Below are 25,422 nucleotides of genomic sequence, written 5' to 3' on the forward strand. Positions count from 1 at the left end.
GGAAATTTTGAAGGTTTATATATTTTTCTCGGAACAAAAAGTGATATTGCCTTGAGAGACTACTTCATAGAAATGATTTACTGAGATATTAATATTTGCATCATCAAAAACATTATTCCAGTCAACAGAAGAAAAATAATTATTTAGACCCACAAAATTTGCATTACGATAGTCAAAAAATGTAGTATTATATTCTAATTGTTTAACATTACCACTAAAACTAAGATCACAAGTAATTGCCACATGATGAAAATTATTGGAAAGCAAAGTGTCAACTGCTTCATAGACTGACAGTTTCTGAAAATCTTCCATACTGTGGAAAATGAGATCCAAAAATACTCCACGTTGATTTGGTATGATATTTGATTGCCTCAGGTTTAGGTAAGAGAAGCATTCACATATCAGCTTTGCTGGATAGTTTTGTGGGCAGTCAACGAGCAAGCCCTCTTCATTTGAGTGAGCCCAAGAAGCCAGTGGTAACCCAAATAAATACACAGGTACGTCTGGCCTATTGTTTCTAATAGTTTCAACTGCTGAGCAATGACCAAGGTAGATATTGATAAATGCTTTCAGATTTAATTTCATAGGAAAAGAATAGAATACCATCATTTTATTCTACAAATGGGCAAAATCTTAAAATAAATGAGGTAGCTAAAGACTTGGGTATACTATTTGACTCCAAACAGAATTTTAGTAATCATGTTGTTCTGAAGCTATTTTCTTGTGGCATTTTTATAACTAACTATTTTTAATGGGAAATAAGGGGAATAATGGGAAAACATGATTTTATTAACATTTCGCATGTCATTGTCAAAATACAAAAAATATTAATGAATTAAACAAAAATTTTGCTTAGTAAAAAATTCTTCTAATAATTTATTTATATCGGCACTTCAGACATATATTATACATTTTAAAATAGAACACTTTAAAATGATATTGCCAATATTTATGAGTTGCGTTCCTGGGACGACTTTACTGAAAGATAGTTCATTTGATTACATGAAATCAACCCCAACTCAAGAATATCCGTCACAAAAAACTCAAGAATATCCGTCACAAAAAATCATAGCATGTATTCTGTCTTTAAAAAGACAACCACATGCAACGGCGACAGTAAAATTCTCGCGTTAGAGATTCCATAGTAAATCACGAGCGGAAACCAGGAAAAAAACCTTGCGATGCTATCCCGTCATCGTAAGTATTAGGTGTTACTTTAGTTTATTCTCAAAACTAATACCAAATTCTGACCTTAATATGTACAATATGTTATAAATAATATATATATATATATATATATACAAGCTGTACGCTCCCGAGGAAGCTGAAGCTGTTTTCACTTGGAAGATCCTTTTTGTGGGGGATCATCCCATTCTGACTTTGGTTTTACAATTGCTGGTGTGACTTCGCTGTTTCCACTACCTTTCTCCATTCTTCTCTCTCTCTGATTTTGCTTCCTATATTTCTAATTTCCATACTTTTAAGTCTTCTTCCACTTGTTGTCTCCATCTGAGTTTAGGCCTGCCTCTGGTTCTTGTACCTGGTGGTATCCATTCGGTTATAACTCTTAACGGATTGTTCTTCTCTCTTCTCATTATGTGTCCATACCATCTAATTCTCTGTGCTTTTGTTGCTCTTACTATGTTCTCTTGACCCATCCATTCTTGTATTTCGTGGTTCATCCATTGCCTTGCATCCTCTTCGTTTTCCCTCTTTGGTCCCAGAATTTTTCTCATAATTTTTCTCTCAAAAACTTTCAGCTGCTCTTCTTCTCTTGCTGTTAATGTGAATGTCTCCAAAGCATATAGCACTATTGGTCTTATGGTCGTTTTGTAGATTTTCATTTTTGTATTTCGGCTTATCTTCTTATCTTTGAAAATTTTTTTATTTCTGTAGAATGCTTTGTTTCCTGCTTGAATTCTTCTTTTCATATCTACACTTTCATTTCTTCTGTTGACTAATACTCCCAAATATTTGAATGTTTCAACCTCTTCGAAGCTGTGTGCGTCTATTGTCATTTCTGTCAGTTGCGTCTTCTTTTTTTTACTTACATTCATGTATTTTGTTTTATTTTCATTTATTTCCAGTCCTCTTAGTTTGGATTCGTTTTCTATTTCTTGAAAGGTTTTCTTTAATGCCTTTTTATCTGTTGCTACTATGGTTATATCGTCCGCATATCCAATTATTTGTACTGTATTTTTATTTATAGTTCCTGCGTTTGACAACTTTTTTATTATCTTATCTAATGATAGAATAAATAGTACAGTTGAGAGCGCATCTCTTTGTCTTACTCCATTTTTAATTTTTATTATTTCTGTTCTCTCTCTTCCGGTGTCTATTGTTGCTTGGGAATCTCGCATTGTCATTTCTATCATTCTTATAATTTTATTTGGTATTTTGCTCTCTTGTAAGTCTTGGATCATTTTTCTTCTACTTAGTTTGTCAAAAGCCTGTTTAAAGTCTAGAAAAAGTATATGTGCTTCTCCGTCGTACTCGTATGTTTTCTCTATCGCTTGTTTTAGTGTATGGATAGCATCTATCGTGGATCTTCCTTTTCTGAAACCGTACTGGTAGTCTCCTATGCTTTGTTCTGTGTATATTGTTAGTCTGTCTCTAATTATACCAGTCAGTACTTTATATGTTACATTCAGTAAATTAATTGCTCGGTAGTTTTTACATATCCTGTGGTCTCCTTGTTTTGGGATTGTCACAATAATTCCTTTCTTCCATTCTTCGGGCATTGTTTCCTTATTCCATATATTCTGTATTAGTTCATAAATCTTTCTGTATAGTGCTTCACCCCCGTATTTTATAAGTTCTGCACATATTCCGTCGTCTCCCGCTGTTTTCCCGTTTTTCAGTTTGCATATTGTATCTTTTACCTCTGTATAGGTCAATTCTTCTTCTTCACCTTGTTCCGGGTTCATTATTGTTTCTCTTTCTTCTTCTACATCCGTTTCTTGATACATTTCTTCGAAATACTTCTGCCATGTTTCTGCTTCTATGGCTACATTAGCTGTCCGTTTTCTACTACCTAGCTTTAAGTATTGGTACAGTGGTTTTGAATTGTGTCTCTTATTTTCTGTTTCGATCTCGTTCATAATTTCGTCTACTTTTTTATTTTTCTTTGATTTAAACAATTTCTTTGTCTTTTTCCTTTGATCTTGGTATTTTTCTCGTTCCTCTTCTTTACCTGTGCTTAGCCATTTCAATCTTGTTTTATTCTTTTCGTCCACTGCTAGTTTGCACTCTTCGTCAAACCAATTGTTTCTTCTTTCTTTTTGCATTTTTCCAACTACTTTCTCTGCTGCAGTGTTTATTCCTTGTTTGATTTTTTTCCACTGCTCCTCCATTTCTTGTTCCTCCTTGAACTGCATCTCTACATTTACTTCTTTTACAAATCTTCTTTTTACTCCTTTATCTTTCAATTTATCTACGTCCCATCTTCCCTGTGCTTTTCGTCTTTCATTCTTTGTTGTTTTTATTTTACATTTTGCAATCACTAGCATATGGTCCGAATCGATGTTTGCCCCTCTGTGAGATCTCACGTCATTTATCGACTGTTTGTGTGACTTTTTAATAAGTACATGGTCTATTTGATTCCCCTCCAGACTGCCTGGTCTCATCCATGTTATCTTGTGTATGTTTTTGTGTTTATATCTCGTGCTACTTATGTCCATGTTTAATGCCGCTGCTAAATTACATAATCTTTCTCCATTATTGTTTGTTGTGCTATGTAATGAGTTTTCCCCTGCAACCTCCCTAAAGCATTTTTCTTTACCTATTTGTGCGTTGAAATCGCCTATAATAATTAATATATCTTCTCCCGGGATTTTTTCGGCATTTTCTTCTAGTGTTTCATAGAACTGTTGTTTTATTAAGTCATCACTGTTTTCTGTGGGTGCATAGACATTTATTATGGACAACTTGTTCGGTTTGCTGTTTACTCTTATGTATGATAATCTTTGACTTATGGGTTTAAATTCCATAACTTTATGCCTCATTTCCCCTAACACAATAAAAGCAGTTCCTCCATATCCTTGTTTTTCTTCTCCAGCATACCATACTGTATAATTTTCTTTTTCGATTTTTCCATGTCCCCCCCACCTGGTTTCTTGAATTCCTGCAATATCTATATTGTATTGTTTCAACTGTGTCGCTAGCTCTTCCATTTTTCCTTCTTCTAGCAGTGTCCTGACGTTCCATGTTCCAATTTTTTTTTGTCATTTTTTTAATTCTCTTCCTTTTTTTTGTATTTTTCTTATTATTTTGAATATACCGTGACTCATTTACCTCTTCGTTTGCATTGTCTGTTTCCTTTTCATCCATCCGTTCTCTTTTGTCTAGTTTTTTGGGACATTTTCAATTTCTATAAGTTTATTTTCTCTTGCATTCCATTTTAGCACTTTGTCATTTATTTCTAATTTCTGGTATCTGATTTTTACTTTTGCTCCTTTGCTTCTCTGTTGTTTTGCTATGTCTCTGATTTCTTTTTGTATCTTTGCTTCCTTGAACGTCAGCGCTGCATCTATGTATATTTCTCTACAGTCTCTTGTGTATTTGAGTTTACCTTTTTCTTGCAGTATTTTCTGTTTGTCTTCCCAGCTCTTCGTTTCTATTATACATTTCTTGTATCCTATCTTAAACGCACTTTTAACTTCTATTTTCAGTTGCAGCTCTGTTTCCATCATTTTTTGTATGTTTTCTGTTAGTCTAACTTCATCTTCCAGATCTACCTGAATTCCTGTTATGATTAATTTATTGCGTATTTTTTCTTTATCGATCTTCTCTAATCTATTCTCCATGAGTGTTAACGCTTTTTTGAGTTCTTCGTTTTCTTTCTCCCATTTTTGTTCTTTTTTTTCTACTTCTCTTTTTAAATTTTCTGTTTCTGCTTTGTTTTGCTTAAGCTTCTGCTTAATATCTTCCAGTTCGTTTTTCATATCCTTGATTTCATCTTTAATCTCTGTTTTGCTTTCCAGAATATCTTCTTTAATTTCTTGCCTCATCTGGCTCAGCAATATCTTAATCTCCTCCATGGCCGTTAATATTGTACTTACTTTTTTTTATGCGCGTGTCTGGAGCTTTTTTGCTTTTATGTTGCTCTTCTTTGTCTTCTTCAATCGAGCTGTCGTGCTCCGGTTTGTGTCTTTTTCCTTCTGTTTTATTTTCTTCGTTGTTCATCTATTTGTCTTGTTGTTTGTTTTCTAGACTGAAAATCTTTATCAATATAATGCGAGAAAAATATATTTTTAGTTCACTTAAAGCTTATAATATACACAAAAAATAGGAAAATGTAACCTGTGTCTAATAGTAATTTTTATTATTATTATCTTCTTATTTTTAATTACGTTTTGGTAAGGTCTCAGATATTTTGCACACGTCGGCAACGTCGCAGAATATTTGGCCGTACTTCTGTTTGCTAATTTATTTATGGCTTTCAGTAATTAAATATTCATTAATGTTTAATTATACACGTTTTTGTTATATTCAATGTTTGTTGTATTTGTAACTTAAAAAAATACTGTTCTGTATAATATTCTTGCAAATCTCCTCTCTTACGTGTATCAAATTAACAAAAAGATGACTTACAGTTGAAATGTTGAATTCACCACACACTTTGTGAAAATTTCACCAAAAACCAATGTTTACTTCCGTACTAAAACAACTTTTTTCACCAGAGAGCAAATCAACTTGTGTTCACACCAACTTTTAACACTCGTTCGTTTTTATAACTAACTATTTTTAATGGGAAATAAGGGGAATAATGGGAAAACATGATTTTATTAACATTTCGCATGTCATTGTCAAAATACAAAAAATATTAATGAATTAAACAAAAATTTTGCTTAGTAAAAAATTCTTCTAATAATTTATTTATATCGGCACTTCAGACATATATTATACATTTTAAAATAGAACACTTTAAAATGATATTGCCAATATTTATGAGTTGCGTTCCTGGGACGACTTTACTGAAAGATAGTTCATTTGATTACATGAAATCAACCCCAACTCAAGAATATCCGTCACAAAAAATCATAGCATGTATTCTGTCTTTAAAAAGACAACCACATGCAACGGCGACAGTAAAATTCTCGCGTTAGAGATTCCATAGTAAATCACGAGCGGAAACCAGGAAAAAAACCTTGCGATGCTATCCCGTCATCGTAAGTATTAGGTGTTACTTTAGTTTACTCTCAAAACTAATACCAAATTCTGACCTTAATATGTACAATATGTTATAAATAATACTAAAATATAAAATATGTACCAACTCGATATGTTAATGACTTACTAGTCGTGGTATTTTCTTTCTATTGACTTCCTCTTTTAGTATGGGTAACCACATCCTACTGCATTCTACCAATAAATTTGTGACACAATTGGTTTCATTTAGCATAATTAGAGCCGCTTTTTTGATTTTTCTCTTTTTATTATCTGTTTCTTTCAGGACTATACTTGAATCTCTCCATTGAACTCTATGTTCATTATCCCATGCGTGTTGACATATTTGAGATCTATCAAATTCTCTATTTGTAATATAAGACTGATGTTCACTTATTCTAACATTTAATGGTCTTTATGTTTCACCTAAATAAAATTGTTCACATTCACAAGGTATTTTATAAATACAATTCTTTGTTCTTTCTTGTTCACTCTTAATAGGTTTAGTATTTTATAAATACAATTCTTTGTTCTTTCTTGTTCACTGTTAGGTTTAGTTTTAGATAGAATATATCTCAATGTGTTTGTTGTTTTGAATGTTGTTGAAATGCTGAATTTATTTCCTATTGTTTTAAGTTTCTCGGATAGTCCTTTTATATATGAAGGGCATAGGGGAAAAACCCCGTTACTCAATTTTTTCAAGAAATGGGCCGATGACGCTATCCAGTGGCTTCAAAGGAATAGTTTTTAAACATTTATTAGCTTTTGTACAAAACACCGTCGATTTACTAAAATCCACGTTAGAAAATATGCGGCACTGGGTGCCGCATATGCCGAAAAAACAATAAATGATTGTTTTTTTTGAAAATTACTTTTTTTGACTGACTGGGTTTTTACCATGTGCCCTTCATATGGTATTGATATTTTCCTCGTATTATTTCTTGTGAATGCTATAGGATCCCGTTATAAGTTGTTCTGTTCCATTTGATTCAATCTTGACAATTCCTTATTTATAAATGATAAAGGATAATCATTTTTTAATAAAACAGATGTTAACAATTGTTTTTCTTCTAAGAATGAATTTTCGTTAGAACAGGTAATTTTGGCCCTATCATCTCTCTCTTGGACCATCACTCCTAGTGGAGTATTGGGCGCATCTGCGTTTCTTGGCCGATAGTGTAAGACGGCTGGTGGCCAGCTCAGCGCGTCTTCTTGTGTTTATTCTCTGGTTAATCTGCGTACCAGTTCCTTCCATTCTCCTCTGTTTCTTGATTTGTTTTTCACTTCCCCCCAACTTAAGCCGATTCTGTTGTGTTCTCTGGTTACTGTTTTCTTCCAAGTATTATCTGGTCGTCCCCTCTTCCTTGTACCCTCAGGTTGATATTCGAGTGCTTGTCTTGTGATGTTACTAGGATCTTTTCTTAACGTATGGCCGATCCATTTCCATTTCTTCTGTCTGATTGTTGCTATTATACTGGTTTGTTTCGTTCGTTTCCATAGTTCTTCATTTGTTATTATATTAGGCCAGTAAATTTTTAAGATCTTTCTTAAGGACCTATTTACAAAAGTCTGTAGCCTCTTTGTTGTGCTTTCGTCGTGCTTCCAAGTTTCTGCTCCGTAGAGTAATATGCTTTTTACACATGTATTGAATATATTGATTTTTGTTGACTCTGTTATTTCACTTGTTTGCTAGATTTTATTTAACGCATTGAAGGCGAATTGTGCCTTCGTTATTCTTGCTTGTATGTCTTTCATGCATCCTCCTTTTCTTTCCATGATTGATCCCAAATAAGTGACTTTCTCTACTTCTTCAATTTCTTTGTCTTTTATTTTTATTTTGTTAATTTGCGGGTTATCATTTTTTAAGATTTTTGTCTTCTCTGTATTTATCCGGAGACCAATCATATCAGAGTACTGTGTTAGCTTATCGACTTTTGTTTGCATGTGAGTTCTGTGTTCTGTTAACAGGCAGACGTCGTCAGCAAATTCAAGATCTTCAAGCTGATTAAAGAGGTTCCATCTAATGCCTGTCCGATCATCCGTTACTTTCCCCGTAATCCAGTGTACCAAGATAAGGAACAAAGTAGGAGATAAGATACAACCTTGTTTAACACCGCTTTCAATAACTATTTCTTCTGTGATTGCTCCCTCGTGTTCTAGTCTAGCTTTATACCCATCATAAAACAGTTTGATCAGGTTAATAATTTTTGTTGGTAGACCATACTGTCTTAAAATTTTCCACATTTGTTCCCTATTGACTCGGTCGAAAGCCTTTTCAAAGTCGATAAAACTTAAATTTATGTCTTTCTGCCATTCATTAGCTTGTTCTAGGATGATTCTTAAGGTGCATATGTGATCTATAGTAGAGCGTTTAGCACGAAAGCCTGCTTGGTTACTTCTCAGTTTCTTGTCCAATTCTTCTTTCATTCTTTCGAGCAGAATTTTTGTTGGCACCTTGGATGAGGCACTTAATAGAGTTGTTGCACGCCAATTTTTACAATTACTCAGATCTCCCTTCTTTGGTATTTTTATTATCAGTCCCTCTTTCCATTCTTGTGGCAGTTCTTCGTTGGCCCATATTTTATTTAAAAGTTTATGTAGCATATCTATGGGTTGTTCGGTGTCTGCTTTTATCAGGTCGATAGGTAAATTATCTGTTCCTGCGGATTTGCCATTCTTTAATAATTTAAGTGCGTTGGCAATTTCCTCTCTTGTAATTACCCCAGTGTTAACCTCTAATTCTTGTATTTCAATTTGCTCATCCAATTCTTGGGTTCGGTCATGTTTGGCGTATATTTCTTCAAAGTATTCTCTCCATCGTTGAGTTATTTCTTTCTCAGATTTAATTAATTTTCCTTGTTTATCTTTTATTTCTCTTACACTTCTTGCTCGATTGCCTGTTAGGTTTCGTATAATCGTGTATTGTGTTCGTAGATCATTATCTTGTGCTGCTTTCTCTGCTGATTTTAGCATTTCGCTTATGTAATTCCTTTTATCGTTTCTGCATGCCTTTTTCACTTCTATGTTTTTTGCTTTGTATTTTCTTTCAAGGATCTCTTCTTCCCTTGTTCCTTCTTTTTTGCAATATGTCTTTCTTGATTTTCTTTCTTTCTTCTATAAGCTGTAACATGTCTAGTTATCCATTTTTTATTTTCACTTTTTTTCAACCCTATCATATTTTTGGCCCTATCATATAAGGATTTAATGATTCCATTTTTAACGTTGATATTGTGATTTGATTTGTAATTGAGATATCTGTTGGTGTGTGTTGGTTTTCTATACACTTGAGTCTCATATCCAGTATCCGTCTTTGGGACTAAAACATCGAGGAAAGGCAGCGTGTTATATGTTTATTATATTAGTAATCATATAGATAGATTAACAGTAAAAGAGAATAGGATGTTAGGTTTTACACTAAGATTACCTTTGGAGGCGGTGAAGACAGTATATGTTGGGTTGGTAAGATCACAGCTTGAATATGGGTCAATTAGGCTGGTCAATCCATCTTTGAGACTAAAACATCGAGGAAAAACCTTTCATCTGTTGTCTTCAACAAAAATGAACTAGAACTTCTTAATCTAGGACTCAAATACTCCATTCCTAGAAAGGTTTCTGAAAAGGACCTTCAGAGTCTATCCATTGAGCTAGATATCATCATACAAAATCTTTCTGTCCCATTAAATAAAAAAAACTTCAATTAGAAACTCATGTTACAAAAATTATCAATAAATTCAAAAATAAATATATCCCATCTGCCACTTCTTCTAACATATCTAATTCATATTTCTCATCAAATACACCTAATAATACACCCTCATTCAATCTACCATCTACTTCTCAAAACACTTACTTCACCTCTTCTTTTCCTTCACTTTCAGATAAGAAACGTTTAGACCATCTCAACACCCTGAAATCTATTAAAAACAAAGTCAAATCCAACAATCTTATCATAAGTAAAGCAGACAAAGGGAATTGTTTAGTGATTCTAGACCAAAATATTTATCATGAAAAAGTCACTACCTTCCTATCTGATAATAATTTCACTCTACTTCATGTGGATCCTTCCAAAAAGTTCATAAACAAACTTAAAGACAACCTCAAACCTTTCACAGAATTTTTTTCAGAACATGATGCACCTTATTACAAAACACCCAACAATCCTTTGACACCCAGACTGTATGGTTTACCTAAGATACACAAAGAGGATATTCCAATTTGTCCAGTGGTTAATTTCATAAACACTCCAGTGTCAATCCTTTCTAAATTCATACTTAACCTTATCAACACTATGACGAATTTTTCCCCTCGTGTCTCAGTCAAAAACACCAATCATCTAGTCAATAAACTTCAACAAATTAATCTTCATCCCAACATTACTATGCTTACATTCGATGTCAGCAATCTTTTTACTTCAGTCCCCAAACAAGAAACTATTAATCTGGTACATTCTATTCTTAGAGCCAGCTCCATTACTATGTCTACTACCAATTCAATCATCCAATTATTACAATTTTGCTTAGCTCAAGGTTTCTTTGTATTTAATAATGCATATTACAGGCAACCTGATGGCCTAGCTATGGGTAGTTGTCTATCTCCTCTCTTAGCTGATATATTTATGGATCATTTAGAATCCACACACATTATGAAAAATCCTGAAATTCTACACTGGTTTCGATACGTAGATGATTTTTTAGTTTTCTTAACAGGACCCTCCACATCAGCTGAGCTATTGCTTTCTAAAATTAATCAAATCCACCCCAACATTAAGTTCACTATGGAACTTGAATCATCCGATTCAATTAACTTTCTCGACCTCACCATCACCAGATTAAATGACCACTTTGATTTTAGTATTTATAGGAAACCAACACAGACTGATCATGTCATACCCCTGTCTTCAAACCATTCAATGTTACATAAAAACTCTGCCTTCCACAGTTACATACACCGTCTAAAAACCATCCCCCTATCTCAATCTAACTACACTAAAGAACTCAACAAATTGCTTTCAATAACGGTTACGAACCGAACCTTATAACAAAACTCCTTCATAAGAGACAACTGAGGGTTCTGATGGAGGCTGCGTTTCCCAGGGACCTGACCACCAGACCCATTTATGCTTCATTACCTTTTTATCAAGGGAGCCTTTCCGGTGATATCAGTAATATTATCAAGAGATCAGTTGACAACGTACACATCTCTTTTAAAGTTTCCAATAATTTAGGACAGTGTCTTTCCAACTTCAAAGACCCTATCAACTACATGAATCGTAGTGAGGTTTATAAACTTCAATGCTCTGACTGCGATGCTACGTACAGCTGGTTCCTAAAAAAACTGATACGACTCTTAGTAAGATTTGATCATTTTGAGCAGTGTATGATTGGTCTGACATTATATTACATTTATTATGACAGACAAATAATAAAATAAACAAACAAACAGCCATTTTTTGAGGTTGAAGTTATCTGACCAATTTTAAGATTTGTCAGTGACAGTGACAGTATGTAAATAATTAGTATTTATCCTTCAAAATATAATAAATTAAATGTAATTAAATTCATATTCATTATATCGCACCTCATCAAAAGCTTTTTACAAGAACATAGTCAGCGATTTTGGTATGGCTTAGAGCCAGACTACATCAAGATCGCCTATAAATCGTGCTGGTAGTGGTAATTGCCTTGCAGCGAGACCAAAAACAAAAAGAAGAAGAAGAAGAAGAAAGTACACTGCTCAATTTTCTACAAAATACGCTTTAAGAGTCGTATCAGTTTTTTTGGAACCAGCTGTACATAGGAAGAACTTGTAGGTCACTAGCATCTCGTTTCCTTGAACACACAAAAAGCGAGAACACTTCCACCTTTTCTCAACATTTAAAACAAAACAGTCATCCTCTAACATTCCGGAAAATGTTTCTCTAATACACAACATACCACAAAAGAATTTCTTAAGACTGGACCTATACGAGGACTTGGAAATAATTAGAGAAAAGCAAAGAAGTGTTAACCGTCATGTGTCTTTCAATCGTGATTTCAATCCCTTATATCGTCAACTTTTTTCTTAACATAAATTTCCAAACTTCTTTGCTGTTCCCAAATTCTTTTTCATTTATATTAACTTTTCCTCCATGTTTACTTATCTAACAGTTGACATTTCTAACATCCACATATTATCCCTTAACTTCTACTAGTCTTCCAAAATAATCTACATTAACTTTTTTCCACAGTTTTGATTAAATCAACTAGTCACAACTGATCTCACTTTGATCTCGTCCACCCAATTTCACAACATATCGACTCATACTACTTACAGTCGGAAAAATGAAAGAATACCCATGAACGATCACATCAATCACTTATTTTGTATTTGCTGTCTTTTTCTATAAATAACAAACGTTTGTTATAAAAAAAGATAGCAAATACAAAATAAGTGATTGATGTGATCGTTCATGGGTATTCTTTCATTTTTCCGACTATATCTCAATTTCAACAATACTTTGATATCAGACTTCCATATATTACAGACTCTCTAATTTACTATGCCAATTAGTATGTACAATTAAACCAACAACTCCTTTTAATTCATAGTAAATTAAATTTTCATCAACACAGTTGGACTTACAGTGGAACCCCGATAAGTCGGCCCCCGATAACCCGGAAATCCGGCTAACCCGGACCGATTTTCATCAGATAAACATTTTGATTTTCAATATTTTGTATTTTTCAATTTAATTGTCGCTTATTTCCCATCAAAATAGTTAATTATCAGACAAACCTTTCAACAATAAAAATGTATGTAATATAATATTTGAGAGATAATGTGTATGTGGGTAATTTGAACTATACGATATTAAAAATGACTCATAGCACACGCCTCAGAAACAACAAGCCACCTGTCTGTAGTATCTATTCCTTTTTATTTCAAACTGTCAGCATTGTTTAGGAAAGACTATTTAAAAATTCTTTTAAAAACAATGGTCTTTAGTTTTCACTGTTCTAATAATAACATTACATCGTTGTAACTGTATTGTGTGTCTTGTATTGTTCGCTTCCATTTGCTTACGTTTGTGTTTGGTGTTTTTTTTTAGTAATTTTAATGAGTAGGTACTGTGAGTGCATATTTATAAATATATTTCATGTTATTTCAATTCTAACGGAGTTTATCTGTAAGTATACCGTATTTTATTAATTTTTACCATATTCTCCGGCTATCTCGGATTTTCGATAACCCGGATCGGTCGCGGTCCCGATTAATCCGAGTTATCGAGGTTCCACTGTACTTCAATTTGAATAGGAACCACAATCATCAACTGATCCATATAAATAAAACATAGCAAAAATATCTCCACTTAATTATTTGGTCCCAGATGTTCTTTAACATAAATGGATCCATTATTTGCTAACTAATTCAACTTTATTTGAATTATGTATAGATGGCTGCATACATTCTGGCTAGTTCTCTATTTACATTATAAAAATCATTTCATACTCTACCTACATCTTACATAATCAAGGTACTTAAATGTAATTATAGCCACAACTTGTTGATGTTTGTTACTACTGTGTATAAATTAAAAAAAAAATCTTTTACTACAATTGGTTGGCTGTGTTAATACAGGGTAACTTCTACTTCACGTTGTCCGTCTGTCTTTTGACACCTTTCAGAAACATCACTCATTTCGCATTCAGTTGCCATTAAGTCATTGAAATGTAAACAACTCAATTTGGATCCCACGTGTTGGGAAATTTCAATACATTATCTTAGGGCATTATCCTGGTTGCCATGTGACCATCACAGGGCTTTTTATTGAAGTATGCCCTTTTAAGGTATCTATCTATGTAAAGGGTTTTTACCCGGATATTTTTTTTTGTGGCTCAGCTAGCATCCAGTTTGTAAGTACATATAACCAACTTGCTCTAACCTTAGTCAAAATTTAAATACCAACTTTATATTCATTAAATCAGTTAAACTTATTTTTAGATCTAACACTGATGATGATTTTTTATAAAAATCGAAAACGTTTTGTTGTGATGTAGCCCTTTTAAGGGATTTTAATAAAAAAAAATTATACTTTTTACAAACGATTTCTTTCCAATTTTGTGATTGATGGTATACAGCCAACTACAGGAAAAATATTTTCTTTTCCTTGTGGATTCTGAAAGGCAGGGTGTTATTATATGTTTATTATATTAGTAATCATGTAGATAGATTAACAGTAAAAGAGAATAGGATGTTAGGTTTTACACTAAGATTACCTTTGGAGGCGGTGAAGACAGTATATTGGTCTCCTCAGTATAATGTCTATAAGTCGTTAGGGGAGAGTGTCCAACATAAATTTCTACGATATTATAATTATATGTTAAATCTGAATATGATTTCTGACCACAACTATTCTCATATTTTAAAATATCAAACTGGATACATTAGAAAAAAGAAGAACCATGTTAAATATTTGCTTTGTTTTCAAACTATTACATGGAATTATATCATGTCCAGAAATTCTTTCACAAATCAAATTTTCTGTTCCTAAGAGAATGCTACCACAAAATAAGTTATTTTTTATTGGCTTTCTTGCTATGTACATTCTTTCACGGTTTTTGCTGTACATTTTAAAGAACCGCTTGGATTGACATGAAATTTGGCACACGGATAGCTAAATGTCGAAGAAAAAAAGTGATATTGTGCCGTTGTGTGCTTTTGCCATGGGGGCGACTTTCAGCCCTTCTCGGGGGTGAAAAAATATATGTCCAAAATAATTCCGGAATTGGATAAACTGACTAATTCTTAAGCAACTTTTATGCTATAGAGTTTTTTCACCAAGTCAATACTTTTATTTGCGAGTGAATAATATGTTCTTTATTCAACAAAATATCCACGTTTTTAGATGGTTTTTCGCAAATAATTCAAAAAGTAAGTATTTTCTCGAAATAACATTCTTAGCAAAAATATTGCCTGTAAAAAAATTAAAAAAAGGGTATATATATGAGGTCTCTATACATAGTAAAAGCAGAGTTATACGTTATACCTAATGAAAAATAGGTTTATATTCGTCAAATTCCAAATCGAATATTTTATCGTGAAATATCCAAAAAAATTAAGCACTTTTGGGGAAAACTTTTTAAAATATTAAAAAGATCTTTATTTTTGTTTTATAAAAAAATTTCTAGCATTAAAAGTAAACAAGTTACGCTCAAAATATCTTTGGTCCGTTTTGTTTTGGCAAAAAAATTGGAAAAATGACCCCCTAATTAGCAATTTAAATGAAATTAATCGTTACAGCTTCACAACTTACTTTATTTAAGTTGTGTTTATATGATCTGTAAGTTTCATTAATTCAAAGTGCTTATTTTTGAAAAAATTTGGTTTTAAAGTTAAAATTAAATTTTTTTTTAAAAACATGTTTGGTTTCATAATAACTTAAAAAATTGTTGGAGATACCAAAAATCTTAAAGAACAAAAAAAAGTCGGCTATGCTTTTCTGAATATTTTGTATTTTTTTTTTTGTTTTCCTGTAAGACAAAAACTGGGTAAGATTTGGTGATTCTATATTTGCATACACTCGTGATTAGTGACTCGTTCAAATCCTTTTAACTGCAGCCCTTTCAAAAATAAAAACTTTGAAGCGATGAAACCTACAGATCATATAAATAATACATATAGTCCGTCCGCTATAACTTTTCCCGTGCGGTACGATTCATTTTCAATCAAATTAAGTCAAAACAGAAAGTGAAAGGTACGCCGCTGTGTGTAGTATATAGTACACAGTATACAAAATGTATATACACATCGACGTTCGTTTCAATTTATGTTTTGATTTAATTTGATTGAAAATGAATCGTACCGCATGGGAAAAGTTATAGCAGACGAACTATATACGAGTAAAGAAACTTGTGCAGTGGTAAGGATTAAGTTCATTAGATATGCTAAGTAGGGGATGATTTTCCCGTTTTTTTATCAAACCAAAAGGCACCAACTTTATTTTGCGCGTAATCCAAAAGGGGGTGAAACTCACCCCCAGGGCAAAAGCACACATCGGCACAATATCACTTTTTTTCTCTGACTTGTTAGCTATGTGTACGCCAAATTTCATGTCAATCCAAGCGGTTCTTTAAAATGTAGAGGTTTTGCAATATTTTACCGTTAAAGAACGTACTACGTACTACTACAAATTATGGTAGACACTCATTCATGGATTAGTCCCTAGAGTTTTTGAACAGAGAAGATATATTGGATGTGTTTAATAATTCTTTGCAGTCATTTAAAAGAACTCTTTTGGAAATATTTTAATGTTATATTGCTATTACCTATGTACCATTTTACTAGTGATAACTTATGTACCTAATGGATTTATTATTTAACCCATTAGCGCCTACAGTCACCATATGGCCCCAGCTGTAAAGGTATTATTAACACAATAAAATTATATAGCCCAGTAAATGAACGGGAAATTCGGCGATACCGTGTAATTTTCAGGGGCAATTCCGAATTGCATGAAAATTTGGATTTCGGTTCTAATTACCCTCTACTTCAAAGTTGAAATTGTGCCGTTGGTTGCTTTTACTTGGGGGGTGACAGTCACCCCTTCTTGGGGGTGAAAAACATATGTTCAAGATAAGACCGGAAATGGATAAATTGACTGATTTTAAGCAACTTTTGTTCTATAGAGTTTTTTATGTAAGTCAATACTTTTCGAGTTATTTGCCATTGAAAATGTTGATTTTTCGACAAAAAAACTACGTTTTCAGACGGTTTTTCGCAAATAACTCAAGAAGTAAATATTTTATCGAAAAAAATATCCTTGGGAAAAGTGTAGCTTACAAAAATCGCAAAAAAATGGTGTATCAGTAAAGTCTATCAATCAATGAAAAACAAAGTTGTAGCTCATGAAAAATACGTTCTTATTCGTCTATTTCCAAATCGAATATTTCAAGGTGAAATCACCGAAAAATTAAGCACTTTCGGGAAAAACCCATTTAAAGTTTTTATAAAAAGCTTTGTTTTATTTGTTAACAAAAGTTTTAGCATTAAAAATAAGAGAGTTACGCTCAAAATAAAGTTGGCTCTCTTTTTTTTTTGTAAAAAATCATGAAAATCTCGCCGTGTTTAGCTCTCCAAATGAAATTAATCGCTACCGCTTTACAAACAATTTACTTACCTATCTATTTTTTATATGATCTGTCAGTCTCACCGGTTTAAAGTGTTTATTTTTGAAAGGGTTATAATTGAGAGAGTTTGAATGGGTCAATCACGAGTGTATGCAAATTTTGAACAGCCATATCTTAACCAATTTTTTTCTTACGGAGAAACACAATGAAACTAGCATATTTATAATAGCAAAGCCTTTCTTTTTTTACTCTTTAAGATTTTTCTTAGCACTAATACTTTTTAAGTTATTTTGAAAAAAGAAATTTTTCAAAAATTTTTAGAAAATTTTTTTTACTATAAAACCAAATGTTTTCAAAAATAAGCACTTCAAACCAATCAAACTTACAGATCATATAAACAATACACATACAGTTAAAATAGTCAACTTTTTTTTTCAGTGTAACTCGTTTATTTTTGATGCTGTAAACTTTTATAAAAAATAAATAATAAGCTTTTTCTTGATAATTTAAAAATGTTAATAAGGTTTTCGCGAAAAACGCTTCCTTGTTCGGTGATTTCGCGTTGAATTATTCGATTTGGAATTAGACGAATAAGAACGTATTTTTCATGAGCTACAACTTTGCGTCTACTCAATCTGTAGACTTTACTGGTACACCATTTTTTTCGTTTTTTTTATAGGCTATACTTTTACTAAAAACATTTTTTTCTATAAAATATTTAGTTTTTGAGTTATTTGGGAAAAACTGTGTGAAAACGTAGTTTTTTTGTCGAAAAATCAAGATTTAAATCGCGAATAACTCGAAAAGTATTGACTTACGTAAAAAACTTTATAGAACAAAAGGTGCTTAAAATAAGTCAATTTATCCATTTTCGGCCTTATTTTAAACACGCGTTTTTCACCCCTCGAGAAGGGGTAAATGTCACCCCCCAAGTAAAAGCAACCAACGGCACAAATTCAACTTTGAAGTGGAGGGTAAGTAGAACCTAAATCCAAATTTTCATGCAATTCGTAGCTGCCCCTGGAAATTACACTCCAAAACGTTCATTTATTGGGCTAATAATAAAACAGACAACCAACAGTACATTTACCGCATGAATACTTTATTTAGACTTGTCTGAACCTGCGTTGATGAATACTCATCAGTGTTTTATTAGATTTCGCAAGCTAAGGAAGTTAGAAAATCGTGTTATAGTAAAATGTGTTTGATAATGGACATCCGATTTATAAAAGTATATTTTCAGTACTTGTTTTTGGGAATACTAGGATCATTAAAAGATCTTAAAATATAACGTAGTTATATTATAATTTTTGTATCAATATTACAAGCGACAGTTAAAAATTAGTGTAAATATTGTTGTACCCATATGGGCCCACTAGGCAGATATGTAGTTGTTTTTTGGTAATTTCACTGAAAAAGCACTAGAGGAAGATTTAGATATGGCATATGAAGAAGATGATGTAACAGGCATGTTTTTTGAGTTGGCTGAATCAAACTTGAATGCTCGTCAACTTTCTGCAGGTGCGGAAGTTGTATTTGCAAACTCTGAACGTCTAGGAGATGGATAATAAGACGTAGAAGAAAGTTATGATAACGATTGGCAAAACGTAAATAATTCTAATTTAGTTAAATAAAAACTAATACAAATTCCCAAATGGTAATTTCTCTGCCAGAACCTACAACTTACATATATTGACGAAGACCTTCATTATATGCCGTGCAACTTTCCAAAAGGGATTACAGTACATATTCAGAGATGAGTTGCGTGCAACTGTTTGAATTATTTATAACTGATATGTTGCTAGAAATGATAGAACCCAACGTGACACTCCCTGAATTGAAAGTATTTTTGGCAATTCTGTTAGTAAGCGGACATAATAAGCTACCACCCAAAGCAAGCTATTGAGTCGGCATACGTTCCAAAAAATGGTACTGACCAATATTTACGTATCTCATCGACGACGTAGCCCTTCAAAATGCTTGGGCGATACATCGACAATCAGGGAGGAATATTAGTCTCTTTAGAAGGAGTGTAGAAGAAGTATTTGTGCATTTGTCAGGTAAGAGTATATTTATGCTCTTTAATAAAAGAGGTCTGCAAGTAGATCAATGTGCGGACAGAGGAACAGCGAATGGGTATCGGAAGACGGAGAACGTTGTAAACCGATAGCATATATATAACATAAGAGTATATTTTATACAAACTCAGAAAATGTTCTATTCAATTTTCAATGGGAAGTAATTTTCGAGTATCTGATTGAATCAGGTTTGACTGCAAGGATCATCTCTACCTGAGGGCAAAAGGAACAGGTGCGTCATGCCAGCTTACAGTTCAAAAGGATGCACAATGTACGCAAAGTGCAACGTTGAACTTTGTATTTCATGTTTTAAACATTTCATAAAAATCGGACAAATTAATGAATTTTTTCCATATTTGATCTTGCCAAACGCCTAGTGGTTCCATATGGGATCACCTTTTTTTTCCAAAACAAAAAGATTTTTAATGTTTTGGCTTAAATTTAAGAAAAATAAGTTGTTTTTACATAGTTTTACAAAAAATTATTGCATATAAAAGGAATTTTTCTTTTCTCGGAGCTAATGGGTTAAGTAACTTTGGAGTTTTTGTTAATTTTGGAATATGTATGTGTGTGTGTATATTTAGTCAGTTTGTATTTTAGGTTATCTCCAAGACGAACATAAAATGGAAATTATGGGGACACTAATTGATTCATCTTACGATGGAAATTATACAACTCAACAGGCTGAAGGAAAAACAAATCAAAATATGAAAGGTCTGACTGGACAAAGACCTTACAAGTGCAATATTTGTTCTAAGCAGTTTAGCCAAACAAGTCATTTGAAAGCACATTTGAGAATACACACTGGAGAAAAGCCTTACAAGTGTGAAATTTGTTTTAAGCAATTTGTTCAATCAAATGATTTGAAAAGACATTTGAGAGCGCACACTGGAGAAAAGCTATACAAGTGTGAAATTTGTTTTAAACAATTTAATCAAACAAGTCATTTGAAAACACATTTGAGAGTGCACACTGGGGAAAGACCTCACAAGTGTGAAATTTGTTTTAAGCAGTTTACTTTAGCAAGTCATTTGAAACCACATTTGAGAGTGCACACTGGGGAAAAACCTCACAAGTGTGAAATTTGTTTTAAGCAATTTAGTGAAGGAACTCATTTGAAAAAACACTTGAGAGTGCACACTGGAGAAAAACCGTACAAGTGTGAAATATGTTTAAAGCAGTTTAGTGGAGCAGATAAGTTGAAAAATCATTTAAGAATACACACTGGGGAAAAACCTTACAAGTGTGAAATTTGTTTTAAGCAATTTAGTGAAGCAACTAATTTGAAAAGACATTTGAGAGTGCACACTGGAGAAAAGCTATACAAGTGTGAAATTTGTTTTAAGCAATTTAGTCAAGCAAGCAGTTTGAAAACACATTTGAGAGTGCACACTGGGGAAAAACTTCACAAGTGTGAAATTTGTTTTAAGCAATTTAGTGAAGCAAGCAGTTTGAAAACACATTTGAGAGTGCACTCTGGGGAAAAACCTCTCAAGTGTGAAATTTGTTTTATGCAATTTACTGAAGCAACTAAGTTGAAAAGACATTTGAGAGTGCACACTGGAGAAAAACCTCACAAGTGTGAAATTTGTTTTAAACAATTTAGTGAAGCAAGCAGTTTGAAAAAACATTTGAGAGTGCACACTGGAGAAAAACCGTACAAGTGTGAAATATGTTTAAAGCAGTTTAGTAGAGTAGATAAGTTGAAAAATCATTTAAGAATACACACTGGGGAAAAACCGTACAAGTGTGAAATATGTTTAAAGCAGTTTAGTGGAGCAGATAAGTTGAAAAATCATTTAAGAATACACACTGGGGAAAAACCTTACAAGTGTGAAATTTGTTTTAAGCAATTTAGTGAAGCAACTAATTTGAAAAGACATTTGAGAGTGCACACTGGAGAAAAGCTATACAAGTGTGAAATTTGTTTTAAGCAATTTAGTCAAGCAAGCAGTTTGAAAACACATTTGAGAGTGCACACTGGGGAAAAACTTCACAAGTGTGAAATTTGTTTTAAGCAATTTAGTGAAGCAAGCAGTTTGAAAACACATTTGAGAGTGCACTCTGGGGAAAAACCTCTCAAGTGTGAAATTTGTTTTATGCAATTTACTGAAGCAACTAAGTTGAAAAGACATTTGAGAGTGCACACTGGAGAAAAACCTCACAAGTGTGAAATTTGTTTTAAACAATTTAGTGAAGCAAGCAGTTTGAAAAAACATTTGAGAGTGCACACTGGAGAAAAACCGTACAAGTGTGAAATATGTTTAAAGCAGTTTAGTAGAGTAGATAAGTTGAAAAATCATTTAAGAATACACACTGGGGAAAAACCTTACAAGTGTGAAATTTGTTTTAAGCAATTTAGTGAAGCAACTAATTTGAAAAGACATTTGAGAGTGCACACTGGAGAAAAGCTATACAAGTGTGAAATTTGTTTTAAGCAATTTAGTGAAGCAAGCAATTTGAAAACACATTTGAGAGTGCACACTGGGGAAAAACCTCACAAGTGTGAAATTTGTTCTAAGCAATTTAGTCACGCAATCAATATGAAAACACATTTGAGAGTGCACACTGGGGATAAACCTCACAAGTGTGAAATTTGTTTTAAGCAATTTAGTGAAGCAGGCAGTTTGAAAAAACATTTGAAAGTGCACACTGGACCATACAAGTGTAAAATTTGTTTTAAGCAGTTTTCTCATAATCATACTTTGAAAGGACATTTGAAAGTACATACATGAAAGAACCTTGTAAGAGGTTTCCCAAAAAATTTGGGGATCTTGAAAGATTCCAAAAACTGAATTTAACTACATATGCGCTGTGAGCTTCACTGGTATCGCCAACTAGCGCAGTGGTTCCCAACCTTTCTCCCATGACCGCCTCCTTAGACAGATTTCACCAGTTGTGAATACAGTAGACTCGCGAGGTAACTGGGACTGTGACTACCTCGGATACGGAAAAACTCGGTTAACACTGAGATTAGTTATATTGATAGAAAAACACGTATATAATCATAACTGTGGATATTTTAATGACAAAATTAATAGAGTACTGTCTATAAAAGATAAAAACATTTACCTTATCAATATTACTGTTTAAAAAAGTCTTTGATTTTGCACAAGCTTTATTCCTCTTTTTGATTTTGAGACGGCGATGTTGCGTCAAGGTTGAAAATTGTAACTCACCTGTTATGACTTTTGCCTCGGTTAACCGAGGGGCTTGGATGACAGAGACTCGGATAACCGCGAGTCTACTGTACTATAATCGCCCCCCCTCCCAATTTTGAAACAAATAATTAATCAGTACAATATGTATTATTTATTTTACATTTTTCGTAAAATGATAAATGGTTAGCAATATGTTAATTTTTCTCTTGGGCCTGGTGTTCCTCAAATAAATTCAACTTCAAATCCCCTCTTTCTATTATATCGAGCCTATTTCTTTGTTTGTTTGTGTTTCAATATAAATACAGAACTAAGACCTTTCTTCATAAGATATAGAATAGAATAGAAATATGCTTTATTGTCACTGAAAATTATACAATTTTATGGACAAAGCTTAACATAGAGTCACAAAAAAGATATACATAACAATAACAAATACAATTTTATAAAATTAGATAAATCGTCAATAAAAAAAATATAAACAAATTAAAAAAGTGAAGTAAAAAACAAAAACCAATATATTGCAAAATTACTATAAATTGCAAAATTGAACATACAACATAATATAATAAAACACAAACAAAGGAACTAATAAGTTTAAGCTGCTGTATGTGACACCCAAATATAGATAAATACACTTTAGTTACTTGTATATTACTGTGATTTCTTAGTTAGTCATTAAGAAACTCTTCTACTGAATAATATGGTCTTTTAGATAAATGAGGTTTTGTCATTTTACGGAACTTGAGAAAGGATGTTGCAGATTTGAGTTGTAAAGGGAGATGGTTGTATAGTTTTTTTGCGGAATATAGTATAGATTTCTTTACTAACTCAGAAGACGGGATCGGTAAATAGACATCAAAAGTTGAATTTCTGGTGGAGTAGTCACGATGAGGCCTTGCTGGAAAGACATGCATGTGTTTACGAATTAAGCAAACAGTTTCTAAAATATACAAAGATGGAAGGGTTAAAATTTCGTGATCTTTAAAGTAACTTCTGCAATGGGGTTGTTCTTCTGAGGCCAAACAGATATCTTATTGCTCTTTTTTGTAATTTGAAAATAACATCAAATTGGGCAGCTGTACTAGACCCCCAAAAAGGAAGACCATATCGAAGATGAGACTCGAATAAAGAAAAATATGTTATTTTAGAAGATACTAAATTGAGTTCCTTCGAAACAGATCTTATGGCATAGCAGGCTGAGGCGAGTTTCTTACTTAACAAATCGATATGAAGGGACCATTTGAGGTTGCTGTCTAAAAGAATACCAAGAAATTTTACAGAATCAACGGTAGAGATCTGGCTGCTATTCACAAGCAGGGGTTGAAGAGCACGTTTATATGATAATGCTACCGTTTTATCCACGTTAAAGGAGAGTAAATTAGAGTCAGACCAGGTTTTTATCGTAAGAAGATCAGAAGTTATAGTTGCATGAAGAGTTGCAATAGTGTAGTCGCTCCAAGTGATACTGGTATCATCAGCAAAAAGAAAATTTTTTCCATCGATTTTTAAATTAGTGATGTCATTTATAAAGATAAGGAAAAGTAGAGGACCCAATACTGAACCTTGTGGTACTCCACATACAATGTTTTTGAGACTAGAGTCAGTATCATTTGCTCTAACCAGTTGTTTCCTATTATCTAAGTAAGATTTGAACCAATTCAAAGAAATACCTCGAATTCCATAGAAATTAAGTTTTTTAATCAAAATGTTGTGATTTACACAATCAAAAGCTTTGGAATAGTCACAGAAAACAGTGGCAGTATAAAGATTATTGTTTAGTGCTTGGTAAACCTCGTGAAGTACAGAAAACATGGCATCAGTTGTACATTTATTAGTTATGCCGAACTGATTTTGTGATAAAATATTGTTATCAAAGAGAAAGGACATAAGTCGGGTTTTTATGAGCCTCTCAATAATTTTGGAGAGTACCGGTAGTAGGGCAATAGGTCTATAGTTGCAGGCATTATATTTTTCGCCACCTTTATGAAGAGGAATAATGTCTTTAGGAACTCTGGAAATTTACCGTTTTCAAAGGATTAATTAGTGACACGAGGAGTTTTAACCCATTATCTGTGAGATTTGAGAAGATTTTTATGGATAGTCCATCAGTACTACAAGATGATTTGCTTTTCATACTATTGATCGTTTGGATCAATTCAGATTTATAGATTGGTCTTATACAGAATGAATTCGAGACAATTTCTGAATTAGGGAGATAGGAGATGGGATCTTGTTGAGACTGAATAGTTGATGTTATATTTTTACTCACGTTAATAAAGTATTCGTTTAGATTTTCAGGGTTTGGAAGGGCAAATGTTTGAGCTGCGTGGGCTTTATTTCGAAGATCGTTTATTATGGACCAAGTTTCTTTTGCAAGACTTTTGGAGCTTCCCAGACGATTTTGATAGTAGGCTTTTTTAGCTGATTTGATGAGTTTTAGGTATGTGATTCTGTAATTGGTGATATATTGAGTGACAGAGACGTTGGTAGTAAATTTTTTGATATAAAGTAGTGAACGCATATTTTTTGCTGATATGCGGATACCTTTGGTAGTCCAGGGTTTGCGACGTTTTGGCTTAATCGTAATTAAAGGAAATGCCTTATTGAAGATTCAGACAAGCTTCTCCAAAAAATCACTGAAATTATAGTCCACGTCCGTAGAAGGAAAATGCCAGTCAGAAGTTAAACATAAATTTTGGAATTTATGAAAATTCCGAGCGAAAAAAATCCTACCTAAACGTCGGGTTTTCGAGGAGGGTTTGCTGAAGATGTTAAATTTCGTATATACTGCTTCATGATCCGATAGTTCCGCATTAATAACTGTAGAGCAGACAGCAAGGGGTGAGAAATCGGAGACAATATAATCAATTATGGTAGATGTAGTTTTTGTAATCCTTGTAGGAGAATTAA

General features: G+C 33.0%; 1 protein-coding gene across 1 annotated transcript in view; it reads left to right on the forward strand.

Annotated features, from left to right (window-relative positions):
- Positions 1-23,580, forward strand: part of LOC126882395 (zinc finger protein 271-like) — a 40,944-nt gene extending 17,364 nt beyond the window's left edge. The window contains exon 2 of the mRNA XM_050647311.1: positions 19,952-23,580. Coding sequence (XP_050503268.1) covers positions 19,952-22,086 — 2,135 coding nt within the window. The 3' untranslated portion in view covers positions 22,087-23,580. The remainder of the gene's footprint in view (positions 1-19,951) is intronic.
- Positions 23,581-25,422: the final 1,842 nt, after the last annotated feature.

This window comes from Diabrotica virgifera, chromosome 3 (assembly GCF_917563875.1).
Source record: "Diabrotica virgifera virgifera chromosome 3, PGI_DIABVI_V3a".
Lineage (NCBI taxonomy): Eukaryota > Metazoa > Arthropoda > Insecta > Coleoptera > Chrysomelidae > Diabrotica > Diabrotica virgifera.